Raw genomic sequence first — 27,364 nt, 5'->3', positions numbered from 1 at the left:
CTTCCCAGTATCTGGATATTCTGTAGATGGGAGGGGATGGGAGACAGAAAGAGAGAGGTTGATTAAAACTCAAGTTAGAGTAAAAGCATGGGAGAGCATGAAATACTAAACACTGGTGATTTTCACCTTCTTTAAACTTTGCTCCATGTTGTATTTTCTGTTTTTATCATTAACTCATTTATTCTGCTACTTAATGGTTGAATTTTTTTAAAAATGCCAAGTTTTTCATTATCCACTAGCCGACTAATGCTGTTTGTTACAGAGTGCCTATGTACCTGAAAATCCAACTAGAAACCTGTAGCTTAGAATATGTGAGAGTGTGTGCTTGTGTGTGTGTCTGTGTGTGTATTTTGACGTGTTTTTGAATCTCCTCAAGAATGATTACTTGTTTTATGAGTGTCCTGGTGATCATGTCTAGGCCTGTTGTTTCCTGACGTTGTCCTCTTGTACTGATTATTTTTGAGTCTCAGTTTTCTCATCTCTGAAATGGAGTAATTCACACAATAATACTAACGAGTGTTACTGTGCAGAATAAAGATAAAGCATGTGAAAGTGTGTTTTAAATGATAAAGCCCTTTATGCATGCTGAATGGAGCTAATATTTCATAAATAATGAACGAATAACATAATAACCCACACACACCCCTGCTCAGCGCCCTTGTATGAATCTGTCATGAAATTTTAAAGCCATGTTAAATCACAACTTTCTTTTCTTCAGGCTGAATAGGATTACTTTTTCTTATCACTGTTATTCTTTAACCCCTTATTACCTGTCTTCATGAACAATGTGCTAACTGATATCTGTAATACTTCAGGAAATGGTTGCTACTGAGTTCTTGCCACCTTTAGGCATTTGATTTTACAGCTCATCATTATAAGCCTTCTTTTTTAAAATAAATAATTTTGTGTGATGATTCACACTTAATTTATCTTAATGAGCTTCACCTTTAGTAGCATGGAAAAATCACTCGTTTGATAGCTGCAATGCTAGTTGATTGTTTTCTTGGAACCCTTGTGGACTGTGTGGTCCAAGTATTCATTTTTTGGGGGGTTGAATTTCCACAGAATTTTGAATCTTACGTTCATGAGGATTTAACTCAGTCTTTTCTACTTTATAAACTGTTATAAGACAGGTGCAGGCCCTAAGGCATTCCTTTGTTCAGAATTTATTGGTGCCAACCATTCCCCTCCTCCCTTATAGTGACTATACTGACAAAGGGAAACACAGATGATGTCTGCTACTCAACTACTTGAAGGCAGCCTGCAGAGGGGAGACCCCTTTATAGAGTTAACCAGAGCCCCAGGAGGCCCCCCTCCAAAATCATGTCTTTATTTCCCATCTGAGAGATTTATTTCCAGGTGCCACACCCAGAAAAATGTTACCCCCAAAGATGACCCTTTATGTCTGTGGGTCGCCAGCAGATCAACACCAAGCTGAGATCAGTTCCTGCAAATGCAGATAATTTAGGGAATTGAAAAGAGTCATGGAAGGGTGGTACACATCCACCTAACCCTGTTGTTGGTGGGCTCTGGGACCCTTGGCGAGTCTCAACTTCTTGGAGCCTTGGTTTCTTCATTTTTAAGATGGAGACCTTCAGAACAAGGTCAAATGAAGTATGTATGAAAGTATTTCATCAACTCTTAAGTACACACCAGATGTGCATGGTCACCTTCAAGTGCCTCCACTTTCCAGACATCCATCTCTTCATACTGTTCATTATTTAGCATGATTCCTTCCTGATTCCTCTCCTGGTGTGCTGCTCTACACAGTATCCCCCGAGTGTCAAGTGTGTGCATTTTGCTTACCAACACATTCATTTCGAGTTCCAGATTTTATTGTGGGCTCTTTTTCTTTAGAAGCATGCATGCAACTAGGAAATCCAAACACATTTTAATGTTAGCCTTCAGCAAAGCATAACTAGGGAGGTGAGCCCCTAGGTTAAAAGAAAGTCATATGCAACCTCCAAGGCTGAGCTGAAATGATGCGTAAATTAACAGTGCAATGGCGTAGTAGAGTTCCACTGCCTCCCTGAATTGGTCCAAATCATTGAATTCTTCATGTTTAAGACTGATGCACAAGTGTTTTCCGAAAGGGTCTTTTGACACGTGTGAATGCTCTAGGGTAGAGGTACCCAGGAAGCCTTTCCGGCACCGTAGTGTCCCTGGCCGTCTTGAGAAAATTCTGCCCTGTCTCTATTGCAGTGATGTCCTGAATTTCTTTGCATGTGTGAGAATGCTCTTAACAAGATCCTCTCACATTTAGCCTTGTGAAGGTGAAATAAAAACTGAATTTAAGATTGGTCATTATCTTGGAAAAACTGAGGAAGATAAATTTGAATCTGTCTTTGAATTTCAACTACAGCAGCAAGTTCTGTATAAACAGTTAATTCTCATTAAAGTCCACAGTAAACTTTAGGCATAAATGAAACTTGCTGAGAATTTAATCCCTAAGGAAGCTAGGCCACATAATTTTCTAAATACCTCTTTTCTCTAAAATGCAAAATGAAGAGAGTCAATCAGAACGTGTCGGGAATGTGCACCTGGCAATGTTTTATACTGTTGCTACAGGAAGACACTAGCTCTCATTTTTATCATTGTGTGTTTAGTAAGAACACAAATCAGTGGTTTCACATATGTCCAACATTTAAAGTGCTGTACCAAGTGATAGGGTGTGAAAAGTACACCCCTGCTTTCCACATCAGCGTTCTCAACCACAAACACTGCACTCCTGGCAGTAAGGGCCCAGATTATTACCCAGATAGTTATTTCTTGTGACAGCTGTCTGTCCTTTGTAGGAATTTGAGCAGCATCCCTGGTCTCTGTTCAGTAGATGCTAGCAGGACACCCCCCCACCCTCCACCCCAGGTTATGACAGACACATTGCTAAATGTCCCTAGGGGGTAAAATCACCTCCAGTTGAGAACGATTGCTGTAGACGTGTTGAGGTTCATTGGCGAGGTGAATTTCACTGGGAATATTGTGAGGTGAGATACACTAAAAGCACATGTTTAGGCATAATATTTTATTACATGACCTTAGAATGTCAGTCTTTATCTCCTTTCTTAGGAAATCCTATTTGCCTGCAATAAAATGGCAGTAAGCTGACTACAAATAAGAAAAGCTGCTTAGCTCTTAACTATCTAAAGCTAATTTCCCAACTAAACTTGGTTTGATATACAAATCATCAGTCCATATAAAGAGAGAGTCAGTTATGACAAAAACAAATACATTGAGTTGGAGGAGTGACAAGTATTTTCCAGTTCATTGCACTTTTCATATCAATCAGGAGGATTCTTACTGTTATTATCTGTAGGAAAGTAATTGGATAGCATTTTTCATCCAAATATCTCAAAATAGTTGCAAGCATTAACTTGTGAACTCTACATTATACTTTGACACGGGGGAAAAGAAAAAAAAAAGTAATTCTAAGGTTAGTGATTTTTTTGCAGTCCACATGTCTCTCTGCAGAATAATGAAATAAATCGTTGTATTTATGTAGTGTCTTTGGTTCTTTAAAGACCTCTAAGTACTGTAATTTCACAATATGTGTGCTATCTACAAATTGCTCTAGTTATTGCTTTGCAGTGTTGCATTTGCTGAATAATTTCATTAAATAGCTAGATTGTGCTTGCGAAACATACCTAGGGTCTGTGATTATTTTTTTTAAAAGCATAGCCAATTGATGATAAGGTCAAGTTTAGTTAGGGTGAATGCAGTTACCTTAACCATAAACAACCTTTCTCTGAAGCCAATGATGTCATTGCTACTGGTGGGCTGAGAGGGTTGGAGTTGAAGATGCCTGCTTTCTGTCCTCTCTCTCCTATTGATTTATTAAGTGATCTTCACCAAATCACCCAAGGTGCTACTCACTCCTGCTTTGCCTCTTTGTGAAAGAGACATGATTGCTCTAATGTCACAGTATTGCATTATGCGGGCCATTTAAAGTTGAGATTTTGAGAAGAATGTCATGGTGCGGGCATGTCCGCATTGACATTTTGTAGAAGGTTGGCAGACCTTGCGTGAGGTTATTATTATGCCTTGTAATAAATAAATAAACAAGCACATAAAAAATAAATAGAAGCGCCTGCTTTCCTTTGGGAAACAGTGCTGCAAATTAGCATGCTTTCAATATTTCAGTAAACAAGCGATTGAGATAGATGTGCATAAAATTGACCAAAAGATGAAAAAAAGACCCATTGTGAGAAATCTGACATGTGTATGTTGGCTTTGGTAAAAATATACATTTTATATTAAATTGGTTCTGGGGACAGTCTCAACCACGTATTAGCAGAGAGACCTTTGAGCAACTTTATCTTTTTGAGACAGGGTCGAGAAGTAATTAAATAAGACACTATATTTGAGGCAAGGTCTACTTCATGAGTGTATGGCCTGTGCATCTGCACGTGGCTGCACTATCCAAAGGGCCTCACCGTTGGTTTAATGCTCTGCTCTCAACATCTTAATATTCTCCGTACTTTCTGAACAGGAGGCCCTGCATTTATCTTATTCTGGACAGGACCCAGAAATTATATAACTGATTCTGGCACCTAGCGCCAGCATGGTGCCATAGAACCCTTTCACACTTGGCTATTTCTTACCTTCTTTCCTGCTGGAGTCCCTGTGTTGTGCTGTTACCGTTGAATTTGCCACTGCTGAAACCTGAGGCCCCAGAAGCTTCTTTGGGCACTTGTCAGGAGCCTGTTGCTATAGGAGCTGTTACAACCAGGCCTGTGCCTTTGCAACCAACATGCCACCAACAGCACTGGGCAACCTTCTTTAGTGCCACTATTGGGGTAAGTGGCGGAGTGTTGGGTCCATTCCCATCACAGAGAAGGGAGAGAGATACCCAACAGATGTTTGTTGAGTACTAGCTCTGCCAAGGGCTGGACATACCAGGAGAGACACAAGTCCCCGTCCTTTCAGTGGGTTTTTTGGTAATGAGGAAACAGGAGACATGTCCAAGGAAGAACCACTGCATAAGAAAGCTATGGAAGTTCCCTGTACCTGGTGCAGAAATAAACATGGCAAAAGTGGATTCCAGCTGTGTCAGGTCACAGCTCAAAAGAGGATTTTCCTATGGAAATTGTTATGCTGGTGACTGAGTCTGTAATTTAGTTGCAGTTCAGAATAAATAGGCTTTTGAGAGCTGACCCAAAAACCATACCTATAACATTGATTTTTGGAGGAAATGCCTTCTGAGTTCTAAATAATTGTAAATGGATGATCTGCAAGTCAGCATTTGAGCCATAATCCATTTCTGAATAATGTATGATGAAAAAAAACTCATGAAATCTTTGACAACAAACAGCCAGAGTCTTTCACTTATCAGTTGAAAGATTATAGCTTAAAAATATTCAGTATCTAATGCTGTATGTTTTCAAATAGAACACTAGTGATTTGGAAACTACACGGCAAAATAAAACATTTACATTTTAGAAAAGCTATCAGAGCCCAACTTCTTATGATGTATGGAATGGTAATTTCCTAAATGACAATCTTTTTCAACTGTTTAAATGGGAGATAAAGCATAATTGATGTCACTGCTTGCCAGGGTTCCATTACATATCCTGACCACGTCATTGGAACATAAAATATGTCATTCCCTTTGCAAATCCTGGTGACATAAATGAGAACATCTCTGAGCTGTGGACTAACCTCTCCTGTCATAATCAGAGGGCTTTGTTCCTCCAGAAAGCAGGAGTACAACTGTAACATGATTTTTACAGTATATGATAGAATATTACAAATAATTTATCTGTAACCTTTACATACTCAGGAACTTAGACTTACCTTAAATTTCATTTTGTAGTAACTTCTGTGTCTATTATTAAAATGCTGATTTTTACCTAGGTGAAGTTGATTGATTCAGAGTATGTCAACTTGTACCTATCTGTTTAGAGTTTTTTCCGATATTAAAAGTGTTATCTTTTATGTAATTATGTGCAGTGATGCACTTGAAGTCTGTGGGGCTTATTGAGATTTTGCTAGTCAATACTACATCAGCTGTATTGTCTGAATGTTCATGCCTGTAGTCATGAGCTGCTTCTTTATTTTATCCATCTAGGTCCTCCTAGCCAGCAGTTTTGTGCCCATTTATGCAGGACTGAAGCCAGTGGAATACAAAGGGCAGGTAAGCTTATTATAACTGAGGAATTACCCTCCTCCCTATATTAATATGTTTCTTTTGAAACATCCAATTTTATAATTATTCTAGTGGCTTCAAATCAGTTTATATGTTTTTTTCCTCCTAAATAGCTTTGTTTCTCTTTAAGAGGGAAAAAATATACAGGGCCAGTGATAACTTATCATCAAGATCTCGTGAATGGGAATGATTGACTGTGATGCTCTTATTTTCATCATATATATATATATTCTGTTGTTAGCAGTGAACGATTTTTTTTCCACCTAGTAAAGTCCTACTCACAGCCCCTTCTAAGCAGAGTTGTACCACCGTCAGGGTGAGAAAAGGCTTAAGGGCTCCATACCTTGTCCTCCCGCAGACAATGCAGCATAGGTTCCTTCCAGCCTGTCCTCAGCCCCTCTGCTAGGGGATGACCCACTACCCTCCAAGGCTCTCTACTTACCCAGACACGTTGATCACTGCAAGGCCAAAACCCGTTTTGTTTGAGGAGAGTGCTCCTTACTTGGAGCTGGCACTTCAGACAGGATGCCAGTTCTTTTAGGGAAATTTAGACATGGGCTTCCACCTAAAGTCTGTGCTGACTGTGACCCAGCTTCCTTCTGTGATCTACACAGAGTTTGTTTTGAGTATTCACCATTCGACCCGAGGCAGCTCCTCCATCGCATGGACACAGGTTCAACATGAGCATTTTATTCTCAAATATGATGTCTATTTCACATATGTCACAGATACGTATTTTATAACCAAATATAGTATTTGGTTTAACGTGTTTATTTAACGTATACTGGAAACATGCATTTTATAATTAATACAGTAGCTATTTTACAGACACCAGAGATATGTATTTTATAATCAAATAGAGTATCTGTTTAGCACATACCAGAGATATGCATTTTGTAATCAAATGCAGTATCTATTTAACACATATCAGAAATATGCATCTTATAATCAAATGGAATAGCTATTTAACACATAGCAGAGATATATATTTTGTAATCAAATAGAGTATCTGTTTAGCACATACACCAGAGATATGTATTTTATAATCAGAGTTATCTGACACGTACTAGAGATATGTATCTTTTAATCAAATATTATACCTATTTAACACATTCCAGAGATATATATTTTATAATTAAATAGAGTAGATATCTAACTACTAGATATCTAAATAGAGTAGATATCTATTTATAATTAAATAGAGTAGATATCTAACACATACCAGAGATATGTATTTTATAATCAAATAGGGTATCTGTTTAGCACATACCAGAGATATGTATTTTATAATCAGGGTATCTGCCTAACACGTACCAGAGATATGTATTTTTTAATCAAATATAGTACCTATTTAACACATGCCAGAGATATATGTTTTATAATCAAATAGAGTAGATATTTCATACATATCAGAGATATATATTTTATAATAAAAGAAAGTATTTAGCATATATCTAATAAAGTATCTATTTAGCATATATCAGAGATCAAGCATATATTCAGGATGAATAAATTACATTTGTTTTATATATATGTAATATATATTTATTTATTAATAAAAGAGTACATACAAAGTGCTTTAACCATCTTTCATTCATTCATTCACCCACTCACCTTGAGGGCTCAGCAACAGGCCTGTGCTCAAGGAATTGATGGTCTCTCAACAAAAGAACTGAGTTTTACAAACCCTTTGGCTAATAGGATCGAAGCAGTGTCTCTGTTCTGATCTCATCGGTCCTCATCGGTGTCTGTCCTTGAGCTTTGCTGAGCTTTGGAATTTTTTCTTTTCTTTCTAGTGCAAATCATAATAGGCTTCAGGTAATATGGAGAATGTATGTTTTGATAGAGCAGAAGGTAATGGGTTGAGAGTGACTAGTAAAATTCCACATATTCAGATGCTGTCATTTGAAATACTTAATGAAATGTTGAATTGACAAGTAAAATTACTTTGCCACTTAGTAGATTAGAATATTTTTCCTCTATGTCCCTATTACGCCAGTCTCTCACTTACAAATTAAGAGTGTTTCTATCTTAGAAGGAGAGGCAGATGGTAGAGGCTCCAGGTTCTCTTCCAATATACACTTTCTTCTTCTTTCTTAGTAACAGAATCCCAATTTTTATCTAGACCTATGGCTGTGCAGCTAGGTTATATATCCCAGCTTCCCTTGCAGTTAGGTGTGACCATTTATTTCATTGTTGGGCAATGACATGTGAGCCGAATAACTGTGGGACTTACAGTACAAGGAAAGTTGTATATCTTTCCATTTTTCCTGTTGCCCAGAACTTAGATATGATTACTGGAGCTCCAGCAGCTCTTGTTCATCATGAGGTCAAGGATCACACCCTGAAGATGGCCAAATAGTGAGCTGGAAATACCCAGGTCCTAAATGATTTGAGTCTACCTTACCAGCCTGCCCTCGATATTCCTGTTACCAGAAAAGAAGTAAAACTTTTTTTTTTTTTTTTTTTTTTTTGAGATGGAGTTCTCACTCTGTCACCCAGGCTGGAGTGCAGTGGCGCGATCTCAGCTCACTGCAAGCTCCACCTCCCAGGTTCACGCCCTTTCTCCTGCCTCAGCCTCCTGAGTAGCTGGGACTACAGGCGCATGCCACCATGCTGGCTAATTTTTTGTATTTTTAGTAGAGATGGGGTTTCACCGTGTTAGCCAAGATGGTCTCTATCTCCTGACCTCGTGATCCACCCGCCTTGGCTTCCGAAAGTGCTGGGATTACAGGCGTGAGCCACCGCGCCCAGCCTAAAACTTTTGTTATTATTGTATACACCAGAATACAGTGCTATCTGCTGTAGGGATTCTTACTTCCAATTTTACATGTGAGGAAATTGAGATGTAAAGATGTCAGTCTACTTCACTGAAGTCACTGAGCTTGGAAGGGGCCAACTTCCCCAAGATAGTCCTTAATGTTTCTATCTTTGCTGTGCCTCTTACTCTGCTTTGCCCTTTAGTTCTTTTCAAACAATGCATTCCTTGTTTTCTTCCTGTCCAGCCCCAGCGCCATGTCGTGGGTGTGTGACAGGAAGACTAGCAATGTTTAAAAGGGCGTGAGTGAGGAATCAGTTTCTAGTGAACTTTCCATGATGTGATTGAGTACTTTGGACATGAACATAGAGTGACAGCCACAATTAAACAGCAGGGAACGCACAGGCCCAGAACTGTGAGGAAGATGGAAAGTGACCCACCCAAGCCCCTTGACCCTGGACAATGTACCAGGACAGTGTTCCTGATGATGTGGTGTCTGTGCATAGGAGGCACACCATAATTACTTGTAGAGTTGAACCTTATGTCTCCTGAAAGCATTCAGTTTTCCTCTGTTGTTTAATGGAGTCCGCAATAAGGGGGCCTTATGCACATAATTGACAGAGAGCCACAACGGCCTTGCATTGTTTATAACACCGGAAAGCGACAATTTAGAAGTGCCATTCTCTGCTTAACACTAACTCTCTTTAAGCCTGATCACCTCCCACATTCTAATAGGGTTTCCATGCCGAGTTGTTTTCTAGAATCTTTCCTTTCCATTTTCAGGGAAGCGTGAATGTTGCTTTAAATGCAGTGTTTTAATGTGGGTATAAGCTTTTTATGTGATTTAAATTACATAAACATTTCAGTTGTGCTGAATACACCTCTTATTTTCTAGATTTTCATGTTTTCATACAGCTCAGGTTTTGATGTATTTGTTGTCTTTAGTTGTTTTTCTGAAGTGACGAAAGTGGAGGTGGCAGAAGGGGAAAAAGGGACTTAGTGTTACTTATATTTGTGGCACTGAGTCAGGAAAGGCAGAGAAAGTGGGACTCAGCCAACAGGGGCAGAGTCTATTCTCTCCACTTGTGACTTTTGTTAAATACACAGACCTCATTTCTACATTGCGGGTGTTACTGGATTTTATTAAGATACGTTTGTGGATCCAATATGTGCATTAAAAAATGTTTTTATTAATCACTTAGAAGAATCATACCTTAATAAGACTTAAGATTAATTTCAACCACAGCAAATACGAGTATGAGTCCTTTCAAAACCCTCTACCAGTGGTTTAAAGTGGAATGATGTCTTTGAAAATTGCTTCTTCTTTTTAACTTGGGAAACATGGCAAAACCCCATCTCTACAAAAAAATACAAAAATTAGCCAGGCATAGTGGCATGTGCCTATAGTCCCAGCTACTTTGGAGGCTGAGGTGGGAGGATCACCTGAGCCTGGGGAGGTTGAGGCTGCAGTGAGCTATGATCACACCACCGTACTCCAGCCTGGGCAACAGAGCAAAACCCTGTTTCAAAAAAAAAAAAAAAAAGCTGCTTTTTAAAAAATATTATTTTAAAAAGTTCTGTAGCTTTCTCTGGCTTCATCTTATGACTATTTTAGTACCTTACTTATAGTACATACTCATTAATAGATTTGTCAGTGAATGAATGGAAATAAATTGAAGTTTAGTCCTATATTTTTGACTAATGATTTTTCTTTACTACATATGAACTCTTTCCAATGGTAGAATAAATCCACAGGAATGTTCACACATTTAGGCCATGTTTTCACAGATTCTTGTCAATTTGGAATAAGAATGAAAATTTTCAAGAGGAATTCTTAACTCATTTGTTTTAAGAGATAGAATTAGCATTGGCAGGTGACTGAAATATCGGAATAAAATCATCTCCAGAACTGGCACATGCAGATCAGAAGAAAAGCTGTAGGGTTGGCTGGGCGCGGTGGCTCACGCCTGTAATCCTAGCACTTTGGGAGGCTGAGGCGGGCGGATCACCTGAGATCAGGAGTTCGAGACCAGCCTGGCTAACATGGTGAAACCCTGTTTCTACTAAAAATACAAAAAATTAGCCAGGCGTGGTGGCACATGCCTGTAATTCCAGCTATTCGGGAGGCTGAAGGAGGAGAATTGCTTGAACCCAGGAGGCAGAGGTTGCAGTGAGCAGAGATCATGCCATTGCACTCCAGCTTGGGCAACAAGAGTGAAACTCTGTCTGAAAAAAAAAAAAAAAAGAAAAGAAAAGCTGTAGGATTTTGCATTGTTTCTTTCATCTGAGTTGGAATTCAAGTAATATTTTGACTGTGTAGTATTACAAGATCGCTTCTTGGCCTTTTGGTTAAGATTAAGTGTATACTATTACAGGAACGTGAAAATGCACCGTTGTATTACCCTAGTCCATGCGGATTTGGCATTATGGGTCATTTATCCTTTCATTATTGACACTTGTGTGGGAAAGAGAATTGTGGAATACTCCATGTAACTGCTTTTATATGAGGTTGATATTGTGGTCCTTAGGCTTCTATTTGCTCGTGGCTTAGACTTTTTACATGGAAATGCAGCTCTGTCACTGTCATAGCAAACAGTGGTAGCTGGCCTTGCCACCAGCTAGATTTGGCTGGATGGAAACCTGGATATCAATTTCTAGTTATTCTGAAATAGATGCTCTTATTCTTCTGTCACTTTTTAGATTTTTTTTCCACTGTCTGTTTAATTTTTGAAACAACATGTTAGTCCTCTAGGAAAAATTTTCTATATGGTGTTTATAGATGGTCAACTGTTAACCCTTTAGAGCCTTCTCAAAAGTAGATATCTGGAGTCATCATTTTTAATCATCCTTCACACATGCAAAAATCAAGAAAGCAATGCACCAAGAATCAATGCTTAGTAGAGGTTAGTATGGCAGGTTTCTCAACCTCTCTTTTAGAATTGTATTTTTACTTGTCTTTCTTTGATTAAAAAATCTCATCTGTCTCTTCTTTAATTGGAAGATTCTCACCTGTGTCTAAGGAGGTGGGTATCTCTTTGTCTCTTTCCCTCTCCCTTCTATTTTAGGAATTGCTAATCAAGAGCATTGTTGGGCATTGCTGTCTGTAGGGTATCTCATGAAAGCAATGCAGATATGTTTGCAAATAAGAAATTATTGTTCAAAGCACATTTACTTCTCTCTCACCCCTCAGAAATCAGTTCTAATTTGCCCTGCCCCATAGAGCATCCCTGAATTTTACAGTGTGCGAGAAAAAAAACCTGAAGTGAAAAAGACAACTATCCCTTCTTGCCTGTATATTCTATAGCAATAGATGTTTTATTCTCTGTAAAGTATCAGATAGCAAATACTTTCAACATTGTCTTTGTCAACACACCTACTCAACTGTGCTATAGTAGAGGGAAGCAGCCGCAGGCAATATCTCAACAAAAGGTCCTGGTCATGTGCCAATAAAATTTTATTTACTGAAGCAGATGGTGGGTCATAGTTTACCACCCCGTGAACTATAGCAAGGAAACCTGCAAGCCTCAGTTTCCTCTTCTGTAACATGAGGGAACTGAATATATGAGCATGACCTTTCTGCATTACAGGGTTCACATATTAAATTATACATGTGAAATCACTTTTAAACTATTAGGCTCTCTGCCATGGTATTTATAATAATTATAGATAGCAACATTCGTTCTTCCAGCAAAGTATTTTTTATTCACTTGTTTTTTGAGCAAAATATACCTTAAGAAAATGGAGCCCTTCATCGAAGTTCTATCACAAACATATCCCCAGCATCTACCATACATCCAGACACACACTGGATGCTCAGGAATCACTTGCTGAATGAATAAACTGGCCCTTTCAGTAGAGGTTAACTCATCAGGTCCTTTCTTAAGTTTTCCACTTACATTATGTAATAGCAGTTACTTGAATTCATAAGGCATGTTCTCAATAGGTACCCATAACACATCAATGTATAAAGCAAAGTTTAAGAAGTACTGCCAGATGAATATTCTAGCCTGTTTAGGTGTAATGGGTAGCCTTATCTCTTTAGAAGTGATTCCATTAATTCTAGTTTTCAGTGCCATAACTTTCAGAGAACAATCACAGTAGATGTCTGCCCCACAATTGGGCATGAGTTTTTTTGTTTTGTTTTTGTTTTTCTATTGAGCAGTTGCTTATTTCTATGTCTTAGGACTCAGGCATTGACTTGAATGTGGAACACACTTAGAATATGGCCAAAGATTAGAGAAAAGAGTAGTAGGTCTAGCACTGGGACCGAGAGGTGGTCACTGTACAGCCTGTAACGAGTATGATTTTGAAACTATTTTGCCCTGGAATTTGTATGTACTTGCTCTCCCTTTTCCTTTGAGGATGATGGTGATATGTGATGAAAACTGACAAACACACAGGAAAACTCTAATGGGGTAGACCAGCAGCTATTTTTCTTAAGGACAATTTTGGAGTCACAGAAGCGCATGGAAGTAGCTACCAGCATGTAGAATGCTGCCCATGAAGCAAGAAGGTGGGAATGACTCACAGCCGTATGTTGTGAACAGCCAGAGAATTCATGGACAGAAGTGTTTACTATGCAAGATTTTAAACTATCAGTAAAGCACAAGATATAAAATGTTTCTACTTTTAATTTGGAGGTTGAAGAATATTTGTTGTTGTGACGGTTGTTTCCAGAAACTGCTGGAATCTGCATGCCCGAATGAATGTGTGATTGTCCTAAGTGACACAGCTCGTGAGAGCATAAATCAGGAGTAAGAGGTACCACATTTAGCATATCTGAGCAGTGGGGCTATAGCATCAAGGGTTGTGAAGGAGTTGGTATCATTGCAAGTTTAATCAAGTGATTTGATAAGCTGCTATATGTTTTCCCTTGTCATTTATCTAATCAGAATAAGCTAACAAGAGTGAACAAAATTTGGAAAAAGGATTTTCGATTCCCTGAAACAGCAGTCATTAACCTCACAGTAAATTAGAACACTTTTCAATTTAATGAGCCAGATTGCCCTTCTTTTCATTAAGTTGAATAAATCAGAAGAGCTGTTACTTAAAGTTGCATATCTTTAATTTTTCTTGATGAAACCTGTATGAATTTTTACATCGTTGATGACAGCTTCTGTTGACAATATGAAATAATTTTGGAAGCTGTCTTTCTTTTCCCTTCTGGGTATTATCCTATTCCAGAATTTGATATTTACACCTAAAGCAATCAGGGAAAAAAAGCAAGTTCTGGGACAGAATCAGATATTTTGGAGCCTTTTTTTTGCAAACCTCCCTTTTAGATCATACAGTTACATAACTAGCTATATTTTATGTATACATATGGGTACATATATAAACACACATACACAAACACATGTATACATGCATATACACATACACATATAAATAACTGTGTAATACACATAACACATAATATATCATAGTCTTTATATCTTTTAAAAATAATGACAATATGCAAATTATGCAGGTCAGTTTTATTTTAATCCAATCTACTTATACTCTCTCCTCCACCAAAATGCAATTCTCTCAAAAGGAATTTTCAACCCATTTTTATCTTTTATTTATTTACTTTTATTTCCTTTGGAGGAGTTTGTGGCTGGCCAGAGCCTTTGTAAATAATGTAATACCACTCATTTTGTCATCAGCTTTAGAAATAAACACAATTGGCCGGGTGCGGTGACTCATGCCTGTAATCCCAGCACTTTGGGAGGCCGAGGCGGGCAGATCACGAGGTCAGGAGATTGAGACCATCCTGGCTAACCCGGTGAAACCCCGTCTCTACTAAAAATACAAAAAATTAGCCGGGCATGGTGGTGGGTGCCTGTAATCCCAGCTACTCTGGAGGCTGAGGCAGGAGAATGGCGTGAACCCAGGAGGCGGAGCTTGCAGTGAGCTGAGATCGCGCCACTGCACTCCAGCCTGGGCGACAGAGCGAGACTCTGTCTCAAAAAAATAAATAAATAAATAAATAAATAAACAAACAAACACAATTAAGAAGGATATGAAAAAGACATATTGGAAGAAATAAATGCATGGTTTTAAGTGAGTTGAGAGCATTTTATTTTGGCCTGTTTCTCCCTCCTCTTGCCACCTTTATGTTGAATAACAAAGGTTTGTTTTATCTGCATTTCATTTTATACATTGAAGCAAAACTCAGTTTACAAACTTCACTAAAGATTCCTGCATACAGGACTTTCAACTGTTACCAGACTTTTTGTTTTTTTGTATATTATCTGAAGGCTATTTTTAATAACAGGTAAACTTAGACAATTTGGGCGTTATTTCCATGTGTGTTGTGTTTATTGATTGCTATAGCTGATCATGTGAATATATCAGATCATGGCTGCATTGAGACTGTTTGGCCTTGGAATAGACAGCAGAAGGAATATTGTCTGTGTGGTTCTTCAGTCACCATTTCTCATTGTGCGCTTCTGTAGAGCTAGGGGCTGAGGCTGCACACACCTTGAGCACCTCATTGTCCATCCTCATTGCCCCAAGACTGTTTCATTTTCTTCCTTGGGAGGCTTCTGTCCTCCGCTTTCTCCATCACTCACTCCCCTTTGGAGTGGGCTTGAGAGCACTGAGTGCCTATTGAGGAATGCGTGCTTTGATGCAGCACTCCCATTCCTTATGGCTTCAGGACATGCCCCTTGCTTCAAGAGCACAGGAACCACTTTGGAATTAGAAGCATTTCTAGTTGCTGTATTTACTTTTTAAGTTTGCCACAAAAAATGCCAGTTTCCAATTCATATAATAAAAATGGAACCTCCTCTGGTGGTGGATGTTTTGTTCAGCATCCACAGTAAATTTGACTTTTTAGTTTGATTAAATAATGAACCCCAATCTAATTACACATGGCTTCTTAAGCATGCACTCTAGTCAGTAAGAATTCAAGTCTTACAGACAATAATCTAGTTAAATTCTGTCCAGAGTTGTTCTTATATTGGTAAGTGATATGTATACCAAGATTTGTTTTACCCCCAGAACAGATCCCCAATGGGATTAGTCCTCAAAAATAGCAATTTAAAAGCATATCCAAGGCACACATATTATTAGAAGCTGCTTTTCTTTGTGCAGGATGTGTTGTTGACATGTGCTGACGTGAGATGTTTCTTTCCACAGAAGTGGGTGGACGGAGGCCTCACCAACGCTCTTCCCATCCTGCCCGTCGGCCGGACAGTGACCATCTCCCCCTTCAGTGGACGACTGGACATCTCCCCACAGGACAAAGGGCAGCTGGATCTGTATGTTAATATCGCCAAGCAGGATATCATGGTGAGTAATTATGTTCAGTGATATTTGAAGAGTTCTGATCTACTAAAAATTCCCACAGAATTCAACGTGTTTCCTAAGCACTGGAAGTTCATTGATAATTGTAGGTAGGAGTTGCATCTTCTCCTTAGTGTGTTGTTTAATACTTTAAAACATGTATCAGCCATAGGAACTTGGGTTCCTATGGACTGTCAGCATTAAGTCCTTTTTGCTGCTTTCATTTTTTTTTTTTTTTATTTTTAGCACCCCTCCTACCTTAGCCTCCCATGTATCTGGGACTATAGGTGTGCACCGTCTCGCGGGGCTAATTTTTTTATCTTTTGTAGAGACAGGGTTTCACTAGGTTGCCCAGGCTGGTCTCAAACTCCCTGGCTCAAGTGATTCTTCCACCTTGGCCTCCCAAAGCACTAGGATTACAGATATGCACCATGCCCACCCATTTTTGCTGCTTATTAACTGTCACTTCTTTTTCTTCACTTCTTTTTTACATCAATAAACTTGGTAGGATATCAGAGCAATTTTTTTCTTCTTTGAGAGAGGATGTTGCTCTGTCCCCTAGGCTGGAGTGCAGTGGCAAGATCATGTCTCACTGCAGCCTCGACCGCCCAGGCTCAGGTAATCCTGCCACCTCAGCCTCCCAAGTACCTGGGACTGCAGGCACGTGCCACCACACCCAACTACTTTTTTAAAAAAATTATTTGCAGAGACAAAGTCTCACTGTGTTGCCTAGGCTGGTCCCGAGCTCCTGGGCTCAAGTGATCCACCTGCCTTGGCCTCTCAAAGTGCTGGGATTACAGGCCTCAGCCACCACACTTGGCCCAGAGCAATTTTAAATAAAATCATTTATTTGCTTAGAAAGATGGAGGTAATGAAATATATAAAAATAGTGGAGAAAAACTTAGGGACCCAAATGAATAATTGACATAAAAATACTGATTCCCTTAATCTAGTCTAATAGTGTTCCACATGGGATGATATTGTACCTAGACATTTTTGGTTATCATGTCCCAGTGGTGCTACTGGCATCTGGTGGGTAGAGGCCAGGAATGGTGTTAAACGTCCTGCAGTGCACATGACTGCCCCACAGTTAAGACATCGTGGCCCCAAATGTCAGCAGTACCAAGGCTGAGAAACCTTGCTTTAGTGTATCAGTGGAGGTAACTTCTGAAGTTTAAATTTTTCCTACTGATATTTTGTTACTGCTAATTGTATCTGTGATAAGAAAACCTAGATTATAAAAATAGTGTATATTTACCTGTACTGCAATATCCTACAGCTTAAATTTCGGTCTTTTTATTCTAGTTGTCCCTGGCAAACCTGGTGAGACTCAACCAAGCCCTTTTTCCCCCAAGCAAGAGGAAAATGGAATCTTTGTATCAGTGTGGTTTTGATGACACTGTTAAGTTTTTACTTAAAGAAAATTGGTTTGAATAAAATGCATAAAAGTTTATAATGCAAAACACGTTTTAGACAGTTTTTGATGGAAGTTTCTAATCAAATCCTTTTAAGAAAATCTATCAAGACAATTTTATTACTCCTTGTAATATTTGTGTTTATTTTTAATATTTGAATTATTACTTAGCACATGGATATAAGAGGCACTTTATTAGAATTTGACAATGTCATTAAGAAAGATACACTTAGGTGATAAGGAACCATTTTTGGTGAATTGTGTCCTTTAAAAAATGGAGGAGGATAGATTCTTTGGGTAAATTGAGGAACATGGAAAATGGAGGGCCACCACTTAGGTGCCATGGAGAATATGTGGCATGATCTTGACATGAAGCATGGGTGTTTCCATGACTTAGCTGTGTCCCTGTAGCTCTGGAACTGAAGGAACTAGGTAGGAGAGGAAGGATTTGAGAAATAGGCAACTCATGGTTAAAGACCTTTGATTAGGACTGAAGGAACAAAGGTTTGTGTATTAGTCCATTTTCACACTGCTGAGAAAGACATAACCCGAGACTGGGCAATTTACAAAAGAAAGGTTTAATGGGCTCACAGTTCCACATGACTGAGGAGGCCTCACAGTCATGGTGGAAGGTGAAAGGCATGTCTCACATGGCAGCAGACAAGAGAAGAAAACTTGTGCAGGGAAACTCCCCTTTATAAAACCATCAGATCTCTTGAGACTCATTCACTATCATGAGAATAGCATGGGAAAGACCTGCCTCCGTGATTCAATTACCTCCCACTGGGTCCCTCCCACAACATGTGGCAATTATGGGAGCTACATACACTTCAAGATGAGATTTGGGTGGGGACACAGCCAAACCATAACAGTTTGCTTTCCACAGGTGTGTGCAATTGCTCCCAGTGCAGTTAGGAGCAGATATCCAGAAGCCTAGGAGATTTTGAAGAGGCTTATCCCCTCTCATCTTCCTCCCCTAAACCCCACCCCCCAGTTTAGGAGATTATCAAGCTGGTTGTCATTCATTCTCTCTTTCTCTCTCTCTCTCTCTCTCTCTCTCTCTCTGTCTCTCTCTCTCTCGCCATACCTCTCTGAGTATTTAGCTATTGTTCTATATACTGGATACATCTATTATGGGAACTTAAATAGATAAAATACTACTAAACACAAAGAACCAAGTAGCCTAGTAAATAAGAATTAAATCCAGAATAATCATTCACTTCTCATTTTTAAATCACGTTGTACTGATCCCAGGTTTTTTACTTTCTGAGTAGTTGTCCATCACTTTGAGGACTTGTGTATGGGCTTGTACTAATTTACTCACACTGTCTTAAATCCTAAATCTGTTTTTATGAGATTTTGCCAAGCAAGAACTCTTGATTACTAAGAGGCAGTTAGAGACAAACCAATTTAATTCCATGTCTTCAATTGTCACGCATTTCTTCTTTTGCTCTTTGAAACTATTCTTTGAGTCAATTTTATGGTTCTCAGAAGCCAAGATACACAATTTTTAGCACATAAACACCAACGATGGCCTCTTTTTGAGGAGTTATGCACAGACCCACTCTAGAGTTATGATGGTCCCTGTAGTATGTACTTTCTCCTACTCTAGCAAACATGTAGTTTAATCTTAATGTGTTGTTTCCATAAGTGACGTGAAGTGGATAGATTCTCAATTGTTATGTCCACTTATTCACTAGGTAAATTTTCAGTTTTAATACCTTTCTCCTTACCCCTTCCTTTGATCATTTCATGTGAATATTCTATTTGTACGATACACTGTATTTCAATAAATTCCTTGTTGATGTACCCTTAAATTGAAGAAATTTAAGCTGCAAAACCAAATCTCATTGTATAAGACTTTTTTGAAGTATCTTGTATCGACTACATATGTATTTGATCCTGTGGGTGGATGGTACTTTTCTTTTTAACTTTTATTTTAAGTTCAGGGGTATGTGTACAGGTTTGTTATATGTAAACTTGTGTCATGGGGGTTTGTTGTAAAGATTAATTTATCACCCAGGTGTTGGTACTTTTCTTTAAAAATATTGTAAGATCATTGACATATCAGTCTGCAGCAACTTTCCTACATGAGGGGAATACAGCGGTGTAATGAAACACATACTTGGTGCACACTAGGCACTCTCCGGGGCTGGTGCACCAAATTCTCCTGTGAGCACGCTACCAAGCATGCTCTGCTTACCTTTGCTGCAGTGTGTGCTCATGCAGCCATACTAGTTGAAAACAGGCATTCACAACAGGATCTGCCTCACTTGTGGGATCAAAATTTTGAGGCATTGTAGAACTGGCATATAGAAAATCTGAAAGGACTTTCTGACCCAGATACTGATATGTTTGCAGGGTAATTACTATGATTGGCAGCTTGATAAATTCCCAATTCCCTGTGGGGGCAATTTCCTTACATCTTTGAATCTGTCATTAAAAATGTCATTAGTCTTCCTTTTCTTCTTTTCAATAACACACTTTACTTTGTAACTATGGTAACCCAGTGCTTCCATTGACAATTAGAGAAAATAGATTTGGTTTTGAAGTTAAATAGTGCTCTAAAGGAACAAGCCATATATTAAAAAGAAAGAAAGAAAAAAAAACTGTTAATTCTGGGTTCTTAATATCAGGTGCAGGGTGTGTATACCAGAAGCTTGCAAAGATACAGTCCCACCACTCTGGGCATTGAATTTTGATTCTAAACAAGCATGAGCACTCAAAATACACAGATATTAGTGATTATGCTTTTAATTTTTTGGAGGATTAAAAAAGATAAATACAATTACATAAAAGCATGTTTATAAATATTAGTTGTAGAAAGTTTTTGGATCCAGTCTATTACTTTTACAATTGAGGAGCCTAACTATGGAAGATCAGTGTTTTGGGATTTTTCTTGCCTAAATTTTGTCTACATGATAGCAAAATAAAATCAGAAGTTGAAGTAATTATCTAAATAACTCAAAGTAGGAAGGAAGGCAGTTATTGTAGTTCATGTAAAGTGGACAGATTTTTAGACAGCTATCATGATTCTGATTTACAAATTGACAGTTTCCTTGGGCAGAATTCACCATTTATTTGCTTAGTTCTGCACTTCGATTTTTCTCTAACTGCACAACTCAAAGCTCTGCTTACTTAATGCTAACACACATTTATTTTTCCTCACACATATCCCCTGACTCAGTATAATTTCCCCATTTTGACTGACTTAGAAGGGAAAAATGTGATTTAACTTTATTCATACTTTAGAATGCATGTCTGAGTACACAGTCATGTACAAGTTATAATATCACATCCAACTTAATCTTGAAATAAGGTAATTTGTGAAAAACATGAATATGAACAAACATACTTGCACATATATATGTATGTACATATACACATACCTAAAACATGTCACAGCAGCTGCGTTTTAACTGTACCGAGATGAAGCAGCATTTATGTAATGCCCGATTTCACTGAGTTTATAAATGCTCTTTAACCTTTCTATAGTCAGATTCACTTTTGTGGACAGACCTAGTAAAGTGCATATGTGTACTCTACTCTTGGAAAGCCCCAAAGCTCCAGCCAATCCAAGAATATCAGCCCTCCCTTGATGGGCTCAATGGCTTTGCAACATGACCTTCCAGCTATGGCCAAGCTCGTGGCCCTGCAGCTGGGTCCCTGATTCATAAACTGTCCCTTGCAAGATTGGACTTGGGCCATGCAAAGAGTCTACTGGGCACTTTTGTGGATCCCTCCCTTCATGGAGCTCACCTGAGCAACTAAGAAAACAATCATGTGAGATAATTCAGGCCACACAAGCAATGTGAAAGGGCCAGGAAGCTTGAGGAAGGTTTACGGTGGCTGCTTCTCCTTTTGTCCGACAGTGAGATGTGCTGATGTCTGTTGCTAGCCAAGACAGGAACTTCACTATTACCCCCTCACCCACCACTCACCTGGACACCCACCACTCACAAGAGGACCCCCTGGAGGAAAGGCTCAGGATGACACATGTTCAAATCCTGAAGATACTCCAGGAAGAAGGTAAAATGGTCGAAGGGGTGATCACTGGGCTTATTGACACTGTGGACACATCAACCCCAAAACTTGGTTCCTGGAAAGGTCATGGAACTAGGCAATTTAGCTCTACTGATCAACCTCAGTCAGAACTATCTCTTGACAGTTTCAAATCCAAGGGGGTTACTAGTGCCAATCACTCCCAGTGAGGGAAATGATCTGTTCTACTTTGCCATTTCTGGTTCCTCCTTCTACTGGCTGAACAGAATCATGGTAATGGATGATCTTATTTTACTTGTCAAGGGAAGATGGATTTGCTGCTTCCATGTGATGGGGATAGGGAGGAATGTGCATGAAATTGGGGTAACCCCTCCGGTTATCCAGTCTACAACCAGCACTAGTGGAATAGTGGGAAACCATTGCAACCTTATATGGCAGAAGCAAGGGTACACATCCCTGAGGACCTAAGGTTTGAGTCATATCACTGGAAAATGGACTCTGCTCACCTGACCTGTGCCTGAAAAGGAAGCCACCTGGAATAGAGAATGAGGAAAGTCAATGTCACCTCAGAAACAGTGGCAGCCACAGTGACCTAAGATGGCCAACCTGATGCCAAGTAGCTGAGTTTTAGTAGCCTGTTCTCCTACCAGCTGCCAAGAGTAGGAACTGTTCATATCATATCCTTCCAGTACCTGCTCTGTGTGACTTAACACAGCCAGGGTCTATTACTTGCTGCTAAAGGACCCCACTTAGAGTCAATGTACACTTGACCCTTGAAGAAAATGGGTTTGAACTATGAGGGTCCATGTGGATCTTTTCAGTAAAAATTAAACCAAGTGTGCCTGCTTCCCCTTCCACTTCCTCTATGTCTTCTGCCTCTGCCACCCCTGAGACAGCAAGACCAACCCCTCCTCTTCCTCCACCTCCTCAGCCCAGTCAATGTGAAGACGAGGACAAAAACCCTTATGACGATCCACTTTCACTAAGTAAACAGTGAGTATATTTTATCTTCCTTATGATTTTCTTAATATTTTCTTTTCTCTAGCTTACTTGATTGTGAGAATACAGTGTATAATTCATATACAAGGTATGTCTTAATTGACTGTTTATGTTATTAGTAAAGCTTCCAGTCAATAGTAAGCTCTTAGTAGTTACATTTTGGGAAAGTCAAAAGTTACATGTGAATTTTTGACCACAGGAGTGGTGGACAGGGAAGTCAGCACCCCTAACCCCCATATTGTTCAAAGATGAACTGTATATAAATACCTGCCCAACAACTGGTGAAAAAGCAGATGAGAACTTAACAATTATTTCTTTATTAATTTCTTATGTTAAAAAATTCCTGTGTAGGGCAGCACAGTTGTGCTTGTTTTAGGGTACCTAGGTCTTTCCTCCCAAAGTAAGCATTAAAAGTTAGGAAACATAAAGGGACTTTGATTAGGTTGTCATTTACAAATATGCAGCTTTGACATGTGTCTTTAAAACAGGAGAGGTTGTCATCTGTCTCCCAACTAGGAACCTGGTGCTTAACTAGAACTTACGTGTGGGGTAAAAGAGTAGGAGTGTCCGCCTTCAAATACAACATCCTTAACACTCAGAAACTGAGAGGAGGAGCTGAAGGAGATCAAATGGCTTATCACATTATAATTCCTTACATTTCACCATGAAGTTGTTTTTAGCTGACAGTCTTTGTAAAATCCTCCTCACACACTAAGAACTGAATACATTTTGGTTGCATGTTATAGCCACCTATGTATTCTAACATTTGGTACAAGATTTTCTTCAATGACTTCCAATCTTTCTTGAATATGACCAGTTTTATAAGGTAATCCAATACATATATGCACATATTGTACACATATATTTCCATATGCATATAGGTATACATATGCAAATATAAATATGTAACTACTCATATAAATAAAAATAATTTTTATGAAACACTTTTATTATGTGTAATGTTTTTTGAGGTTTTTATTCCATTTTGATTTGTAAAAATTGTCATGCTACACTTAAATAATTTCACAATCACTAATGGATCACAATCTGCAGTTTGAAAACTTTCTAATGCAAACTTAGAACAACACAGACACTGAAATTCTCAACTTGTGTTTAAAAGACTTTACAAAAAATATGGCATCCAAAAATAATTAGTACTTTATTTAAAATAATTTTCTTTCTCCTCTTAAGTCTTAGATATGTTTTATTTATGTCTACAGAATATCTCATAGAAATTATTTCTGCTCAAAAGCATGATTATTTTCTATGAGTGCTATGGATAAGAATTCCTTAGTTTATGTATTTCATCTATATAAAGCTACTTAAATGGTGATAGTCATTCCATGACGAAATTCTTTAATCAATTAATTATATAAACCAAAACGTATTCTTATTTTTTAGCCACATTGTGGACATTAAGATAAAGTAAATATACCTGTAAGTATGCAAATACTTTATATCTAACATAGGTCATTGTCTCCTTGCAACAATAAACATAAAATCAGTTAGCTAGATTGTCCTTGAACAATTTAGTACACCAGGCCACTAGCATGAAAAAGTGCAATTGATTTCATTTTCATTTGTTCTTATTTTATATAACAACAATGTACAATATATTATATTTTTAATTGTGTTTTACAATACCTTCACTATCTCTGTCAGTGAAATATAATTAACTTACTGTTAGAAAAAGAATGCATATGGAGTTAGAATATGCAATCAACATTGTAAAATACTTTGCTTAAAGATCTTTCTACAATTCATGTTCTATATTGATCTATCACATTTGCTTAGTGGCTACAATTTACTGGTTAGCCTCCATGTCATCTTAAATGGTGTAATTAAATTATTGACTATAACTGGGAAGATTGAGAGGGTACCAATGTAGTTTTAATGTACATTTCAAAATATCAGTGATTTGCAAAGTATTTCTATGGATTGGAAGGGTCAGAAAGAAGGTATTTAATCATTGCTTTCTGGTCTATTCCATAAATATTTATTGAGAATTTACTATGTGCCAGGATTTGTGCTACGTACTTAATATGTAGATGAGAACAAATAAAGCAGGTTCCTGACTTAAGGGAATATTTGTTTTACTGGGTGAGAAAGCAGTAACAAGTAAATGAGTCAATAAACAAGGTTAAAAATGGCGATTTTATTAAATTACAAAAATAAATAGAATAAAATAGTCTATGGTGCTATAGACTAAGGGGGAAGATGGCCCCACAAAAAGCGTAGCAGGATCAGTGCCATCCTCACTCCCAATAGTATCCTTGCATTAATTCAAAAAATGACTTTATTTCCCAAGAAGTTTATTGCCGTTTGCTGGGAAGTTATTGTATTTTTGCTATTGTGATGCACATCTTCAATGACTTTGATATGAATGATGCCTGCTCAATCATAATCAGCTGCCTTTTTTCTTATTTTTTTTTAAGTTTTAGAAATAGGGTCTTGCTCTATCACTGAGGCTGGAGTGCAGTGACACTATGCAGTGAATGCATAACTCACTGTAACCTTGAACTCCTGAGCTCAAGCGATTTTTCTGCCTCAGCCTTCTGAGTAGCTGGGATTATAGGTGCATGCCACTACACCCAGCTAATTAACGTAGAGATGGGGTGTTGCTGTTTCCCAGGTTGGCCTTGAACTCCTGGAGGGATTCAAGGGGTGGTCCCACCTTGGCCTCCCGAAGTACTGGGATTACAGGATTGTGCCATGATGGCCCAGCTGCTGTTTTGAAAACGTTGTTAGAAATATTAGCTCACAGTAGTTTTGTTTTGTCTGATGGTGCTAGTGCTATTGGGACTGATCTTTAGCTTTTCCTTTTGGATTAGTTTAATATGCTTTTGGCACAAATAATGTAAAATCATAGATAATAAAAATAATAATAAATTTTAAAAGTCTTTTTTGATGTTGTTGTGAGGGTTGTGTGTAATGCTCCAGGTGCTGTATCAGAGAGATTGGCATCATCCCCATACAGTTCTTTTGTAGACACAACACTGCCCTTTTCTGGCTTTATTCAGTCAAAGCAGACCATCCTTTTGAAAACGCTCTTCTTTCACTGGGCATGATAGATAAATAAAATAGCTATACTCAAGAATAAAAAGAAGTTTCAATAAAATACCATTTTAAAACTCACAATCAAATGGCAGGCCTCATTCTGGGTCATGAAGCATGGGAGCATTCCCATTAAATCAGGGGTAAGGCTCGTGTGCCTGACATCTCTGCTATTCCACACACCGTTCTGCAAGACTTGGAAAATGCAGCAACAAAGAAAAAGAAAAACCAATAAAATGAAAAAAAAAATACTGGAATCATTACTGTTGGTCCAAACTGCATCATTTTGTAAGCTCCCCGCTATTTTGCACACCTTGTAAGAATGTGAGTCCAAACTGCACCTTTATGTAAGCTCCCCGCTATTGTGCTGACTTTGGTCAAAGTGAAACATTTCACGGGGGTTCAGGCCATGAGAAACATCCTGCCTAACCACCTGATCACAAGGCAGACAAAGCCCCAACTAAAGAAACGTCCCTATCATATCTTGCTGGGCAAAGATCCAAGGAACACCATGATGACATCCCGCCAGAACAAGGACCAGAACCACCTTATCGTGGGAACATCTTATCAATATCCCGCCAGGCAGCAAGCCATACTGCCCAAACCTTTCCCGCCTATACCTGTAAGTACCCCCAGCCTGTAAGCAGCGGTGGGCTCTGGCATTAAGCTGGTCCCCCACTTCTTTAGGTTTTATGCTGGACACAAAGCCTGCATTTGCTGTTGTGCCACCCTCTTTCTGTGGTGTGTCTTTTTTTAACCCTTACCTTCCCTTCAAAACCTAACAATTATATTTGTAAATTGTCTCTAGCATCATGCACATGACCTAACCCACCACTGGTCCTCAATAATTGAGGAATAAATAAGTAACTGAATACTTAAATATTTCAGTATAATCAACTGAAAAAGTAATATGAGAAGTTAAAGAATTCACTCAAATGTCTATAAGAATATATTGAAATTAATAATACTTTATATCAGCAGAAATTTTAAAAGTAGGAAAATGAAATCACAATAGCAAAAAAAAGGCAACACACAGAAAATGTACAAGGTACGTTCAAAAACTCTGCACATTAAATCTGCTTATGTGATACCAGACATATTATGTTGCTGAATGGGAAAATTACGTTGTATATTGGTGTTGAGTACCCATATATTAAACCACAAATTTTACAAATGCCAATCGCACTCAGAACCTTGGTTTTCAAAACATGATAAGTAGATGTTAAAGTTCATCTGGCAGACCAGGCGCACTAGCTCATGCCTGTAATCCCAGAACTTTGGGAGGCCAAGGTGGGAGGATTGCCTGAGCCCAGGAGTTCAAGACCAGCCTGGGCAACATGGCAGAACCCCGGCTCTTCTAAAAATACAAAAAATGAGCTGGGTGTGGTGGTGTGGGCCTGTAGTCCCAGCTACCTGGGAGGCTGAGGTGGGAGGATCACCTGAGGCCAGGAGGTAGAGGCTGCAGCAAGCCCTGAGCATGCCACTGCACTCCAGCCTGGGAAACAGAGTGAGACCCTATCTCAAAAAAAAAAAAAAAAAAAAAAAAAATTCGATTGGCAGAATAAATGCTCAGTAATAGCCAAAAAAGATTAACTATTTTTTAAATCTATTTAAAAAATTTTTTTGAACTTTTATTTTAGATTCTGGGGGTACATGTACAGGTTTTTATCTGGGTATATTGTGTGATACTGAGGTTTGTGGTACAAGTGATCCCAGAACCTAG

At 38.6% G+C, this 27,364-nt stretch overlaps 1 protein-coding gene across 3 annotated transcripts in view; it reads left to right on the top strand.

Annotated features, from left to right (window-relative positions):
- Positions 1–19,608, top strand: part of PNPLA4 (patatin like phospholipase domain containing 4) — a 29,180-nt gene extending 9,572 nt beyond the window's left edge. For 2 of the 3 annotated variants that reach the window (XM_024241092.3, XM_024241093.3), the window contains exons 5-7: positions 6,065–6,130; positions 16,026–16,178; positions 17,478–19,608. In XM_024241092.3, the coding sequence (XP_024096860.2) occupies positions 6,065–6,130; positions 16,026–16,178; positions 17,478–17,609 (351 nt within the window). In that variant the 3' untranslated portion in view covers positions 17,610–19,608. The remainder of the gene's footprint in view (positions 1–6,064; positions 6,131–16,025; positions 16,179–17,477) is intronic. The other variant, XM_054544309.2, reaches the window with a different exon arrangement.
- The last annotated feature ends 7,756 nt before the right edge of the window (positions 19,609–27,364 follow it).

This window comes from Pongo abelii, chromosome X (genome assembly GCF_028885655.2).
Source record: "Pongo abelii isolate AG06213 chromosome X, NHGRI_mPonAbe1-v2.0_pri, whole genome shotgun sequence".
Lineage (NCBI taxonomy): Eukaryota > Metazoa > Chordata > Mammalia > Primates > Hominidae > Pongo > Pongo abelii.
The sequence above is the reverse complement of the archived record's forward strand: the minus strand, read 5'-3'. Positions and strand labels throughout refer to the sequence as shown.